Raw genomic sequence first — 5,160 nt, forward strand, 5'->3', positions numbered from 1 at the left:
GCACGGGGCGGTGCCCGCTCCAGCGCCCTCCCCTCCCCCACCGCCACCGCAGGTGCGCGCGAGCCCAAGCCGCGCGGGCATCCCCAACCTTTCCCCCGCCCCCCCCTCCGCTCTGGCGTCAACACCCCGCCTGCGTCACGCGGTGCGCGCGCCAGAAAGAGCCGCGCGGGCGGGGCGCGGGGGCGGGGCGGGACACCCCTCTCTCTCTCTGCCCGCCCCCCCTCCCCTCTCGTGCGGGCCCCGCCCCCTCTCCCCACGTGTCAGTTTGTTTTCCCCGTCGCCACGGCGACGGTAGGCGGGGCCGCCGCGAGGTGAGGTTATAAGAAGGGCGTCGGCGGCGGGCGCCGGGCAGTGCCGAGCGGGGCGCGGCAGCAGTGGCAGCAGTGGCAGCAGCAGCACGGCGTGGGCCGGCCCGGCCCCTCCCTACCCGCTGGCAGCACCGCGCCCCGGCCGTCCCGCCCGGCTCCCCCATGGCCGCGGCTCCCTGGGAAGCACCTCGCGCCGCCGCCCTCCCGGTGCCGGAGCCGCGTTGCCGGGCGGCGGCCGCCTCCCCGCGGCGCTGCTAGCGCCCCGCGTCCCGCTCACCTTCATCGCCGGTAAAGCACCGAGGAAAGGCGCTCCCGCGGCACTAACCCGGCGGCGCTGCGCCGGCTCTCCGCGGCTGGACGGCGCGTCCGTGCCACCTCTCCTCTCTCTCCTCGGCGGCGCTCGGGACGACGGCGGCGGCCGCAGCTCGGCGTGACGCCCCGGCGCGGATGCGGTGGGTGCCGGGCGAGGCCCCCGGCCCGACCCTCCCTCTCTCCCGCCGCCGCTGCCTGACACCGCTGTGCTCTCCCCATCCGCAGGCAGCCCCCCGGCGAGTGCGAGATGGCGCTCAGCGGCACACTCCTCCCCTCCATCGCCACATTCGCGACGGGCGCCGCGGGTCGCGAGAAAGCGGCGCGGCCCGCGGGCCCCGGCAACGTGAGTATCGGCGTCGCGGCGGCGCGGGCCGGCCGGGATGGGGCCAGGGCGAGGGCGGCGGGGGCCGGCCGGGGCGGGTGCGGTGCGGCGGCGGGCCGGGGGCTGAGCCGTACCCGTCTCCCTGCAGCGGTGGCGGGTGGAGCTGTCGCAACTGAAGCGGACGCCGCCGGCGCTGGCGGCGCGACCCGTGGAGACTCCGCCGTCGGAACTGGAGGCCGCCGCCACCCTGGGGTCCCGCCGCGACGCTGAGGAGTTCAACGAGCTGCTGGACTTCGATTTCATTCTCTCCAACTCCCTCATGCACCAGGAGCCCACCACCGCCGCCGTGGTGGTGGCTCCCGCTGCCGCACCGGCCCCCACCGCCAGCCCCTGCCCCGCCGGGCCCTTCGCCTATCCGCTGCCCCGGCCCGACCCCGCCGGTCTCCTCTACGGCGGCGGCGGCGGCAGCCGCGACGGGGCTCCTGCTGCCGGCCCGGCTGCCCCATTCAACCTGGCCGACATCACCGACGTGTCCCCCTCGGGAGGCTTTGTGGCTGAGCTCATGCGGCCCGACCTGGACCCGGTGTACCTTCCGGCGCCGGCTGCGCTGCCGCCCCTGGGCAGCCTGCAGGGAAAGTTCGTGGTGAAGGCCGTGGGTGAATACAGCCACCCGGGGCTCAGCCCCAAGAGCGGCCCCGCGGCTGCTGCGCCGCCGCCTGGCACTGAAGGTCCTGGGGCCCCCTATAGCCCACTGCCACGGATGTGCCCCAAAATCAAGCAGGAGGCCGCCCCACCGTGCACCCTCGCCCCACCGCAGCCACCACCACCGCATGGGAGTGGCCCCCGAGGAGCACCCCAGCATGACTTCCCCCTGGGCCGCCCACTGCCCGCCCGGACTACGCCTTCACTGGGGCCTGAGGAGATGCTAAGCGGCAGAGACTGTCTCCCCAATGCTTCAGGGCTGAGCCACCCACCACTGCCACTGCCCCCAGGTTACCCCCCGGCCCCCGGTTACCCCACCTTCCTGCCCGAGCAGCTGCCGCCTGGCACACTGCAGTACCAAGGTGAGTCCCCGTGCTTCCACAGTGGGCATGCCGGGGCACCTACTGTGCCGCTGGCCACAGCAGTGCTCACTCTTCCCTGTCTGCCTCTAGAGCTGATGCCACCTGGGGGCTGCCTGCCAGAGGAGACCAAGCCCAAGAGGGGACGCCGGTCATGGCCTAGGAAAAGGACGGCCACACACACCTGTGACTATGCGGGCTGTGGCAAAACCTACACCAAGAGCTCTCATCTCAAGGCACACCTGAGAACCCACACAGGTTAGTCCCTGTGTGAGGTTAGTGGGATGTTGTGGCCTGAGGGGCATGGGGAGCCTTGTGGATGGGGAAGAGTGGGAATCACAGAAGATAGGCTAAAAGAAGCAAGTTGTAACCCTGCTCTGCTGGGTTTCTGGGCTTTTTTCCTGCCTCCTTGGCTACATGAAGTGCCGTGCCGTCTTTGTTCAATGGTTCAGAATGATTCAGATGTGGGAGCAGGTGGGTTTCTTGCGAAGGCAAAATTTCTTGCTTCTCTGACGCTATGTGGAGGGCTAATTAGCAGGTAGTTGGAAGTCAGCTGGGATTTGTTGTTCTTGATGGTGTTGGCCCACTTCCGAGAAGGGAGCAGACTTCTTTCTAAGATACTGCGTTATTTGCTTGTGGTTAAACACTTTGCACATGCACCCTCTTGTCATGGCTTGCTCTAGTGCAAGAGATTGTGTACCTCTAAGCTGCTGTTCCCTTTCTGAGGAAACGGTGATGGGCCCTTCACGAGTGAGGCTTTCAGCTGGGTCGGCAGCACTGGTGGTGCACCTTGCCTATGTGTGGGAGTACATCTTCTCCTGCGCTAGCATTGAAGAGGCAGAGTTTAATGGTTGATTGGCTACTGCTGGAATTCAAATAAAATCTGCCAAAAAGTGCGTCTGAGCCTGAGTTCAAACCTTAACCTTGCAGTTGAATGTGTTGTTGCAGTAACTAAGCTTGTGAAAATAGGTACATCGTGTGTGGTTTTACCAGGGCGGGCACTCCGTAACAGTGATTAAATAACCTGGGAATTTGCATAATTTAAATCCCTAGATTTTGAACTTGAATCAAAATTTTCTCCTGAAGAGGAGACGGGAAAGGGTGAAACTACTTACTGTCAGCGCAGTAGTTAGGCTCCATCTTCAGCTAATGGCAGTGGGGGGAAAAAAAATCAGTCAAGTGAACAGTACTTCCTGTCTGCCCCAAGCTGGTCAGTACTGTCTGTGGTGTAGGGCTAGGAATTTGTAATTGTCAGGGAAAGTCATCTTGCCATCAACAGTGGTTTTGCTACAGTGAAGACGGTAAGATTGGGTTCTTAATCACGCTGAGCTAATGAAAACAGTTTCCAGCTGTTTTTTAATTCTTGAGACCTGCAATTATCTAAATACATTATGTCTGCTGAGCTATTTCTGGTTGCTATTTGATTGTATAACATTAGCCAGCAAAAATACTCTATTATTATCTGAACTTGTGTGTTCTGAAGCCTTGTGTGCAAAACAACTGGTGGAAATGAGCATTTTAGTGGAGATTTCAGTGATGCCAACATCTTGAAAAGAAGCTAGTCTTTATAGTTTGCTTGCAACTGCTTCAAGAAGTCTGATGTATTTTCTTTGACATCACCCTTTTTCTTATCCAAAACAGTGTGTGTTAGTGCTTCTTGAAAGAATGGTGGTAGAAGTGGTAGCCATGGAAAAAAACTAACTGGCGTATTTTATTTTCTGTATTGGTAAAGGTGAGAAACCTTATCACTGTGATTGGGAAGGCTGCGGATGGAAGTTTGCTCGATCTGATGAACTTACTCGTCACTACAGAAAACACACAGGTCACCGCCCTTTCCAGTGCCAGCGGTGTGACAGAGCATTTTCCAGGTCGGACCACCTCGCCTTACACATGAAGAGACACTTTTAATTGGATGCAGTGGATCATTCCCGAAGGGCCAGAGAGATTCAGTATTTACAGCACAAGGACTGTCTTCCACAACACAGGGAGAACACAGTTTAAGCACTACAGATAATCAAGGTGAAGTCTTCTAAAGAGTGGAAAAGAGGGATAATTGCATACAAACACCGCAACTTTGTTTTTTTTTTTAATATATATGCATTTAAAAGAAAAGAGAACCAAAAACATTGGGGTCAATGACTGGATCTTCTATCATTCCATTTGTAAATCCAACTTGAATTATTTCCGGACTACAAAATGCCAAGGAGTGACTGGAAGTCATGGATATCAGGGTTAAACAGACTGTGTGTAGTTCGGATGGTGGGGATATTAAACAGGGAAATTACATTCCCTTAATTTTCTTTCAATGCAATATTAGATGTAAATGTCATCTTGTACTTTCCTTTTTTTTTCCTTCTAAAAGCCATTATGATGTTAAAAGAGGAGGAAAAATTCAGGTACAAATTATATTTTAAAAGCCTATTTCATGGTGCTTAGTGACTGTTGTTTCTAGAGGTACCAAAAACAGGAAGCCAAAGTTCTCAAACTGCTGCATATCTGACAAGGAAATATTTTTCTCTTCCGATCACAGATTGACCTAAATCAGGTAAATAAACCTGGTTTATCTTTTTTTAAAGAAAATAAGTTTATGCAGACAGTCTGTAATGCACTGTGGTTTCGATGTGCAATAGTTTGTACAATGGTTTATTCCCAAATATGCCTTAAGCAGAACAAATGTTTTCTATATAGTTCTTTACATAATAAATATGTAATATAAATTTAAGCAAACTTCTATTTTGTATATTTGTAAACTACAAAGTAAAAAAGAACATTTTGTTGGAATTTGTATTTTGCATATTCAAGTGGAAAGTAAGTTTTAAATAAACCTATAATATTTTATCTGAATGGCTACTCTAATTTTCTTCTGTGCATGGGTATGTCCAAAGAAAGCTTATTAAGTATTTGTTAGTGGTTGAGTTTCCCACGGCAAGGGAGTGTCATGGCAGAAGCTTGCTGTATCAAGAGTCTTAAAAATAGGATTGTATCAGTGCAGTGCTGATGAAATGCATCTTTTTAGAGAAAAAGGTGTACTGAACATTTTTGCTCTGAATATCGAACTGCCACTTATTTCAGCTGCATGATATGCAGCTGGTGATTTATAATTTTAAAGGTAATTCAGTTTGAATTACTTTTTAGAGGAAATACATCTGTTGGGGAC

The 5,160-nt window shown here is 54.8% G+C and overlaps 1 protein-coding gene across 1 annotated transcript; it reads left to right on the forward strand.

Moving 5' to 3' along the window:
- Window positions 1-363: 363 nt before the first annotated feature.
- On the forward strand, window positions 364-4,847 carry KLF4 (KLF transcription factor 4). Its single transcript, XM_082074324.1, is given in 6 exon segments — window positions 364-794; window positions 797-838; window positions 841-963; window positions 1,091-2,006; window positions 2,097-2,261; window positions 3,736-4,847. Coding segments are annotated over 6 exon segments (1,461 nt in total). The 5' UTR covers window positions 364-755; the 3' UTR covers window positions 3,912-4,847.
- The last annotated feature ends 313 nt before the right edge of the window (window positions 4,848-5,160 follow it).

This window comes from Streptopelia decaocto, assembly GCF_964273445.1.
Source record: "Streptopelia decaocto genome assembly, chromosome: Z".
Classification (NCBI taxonomy): Eukaryota; Metazoa; Chordata; class Aves; order Columbiformes; family Columbidae; genus Streptopelia; species Streptopelia decaocto.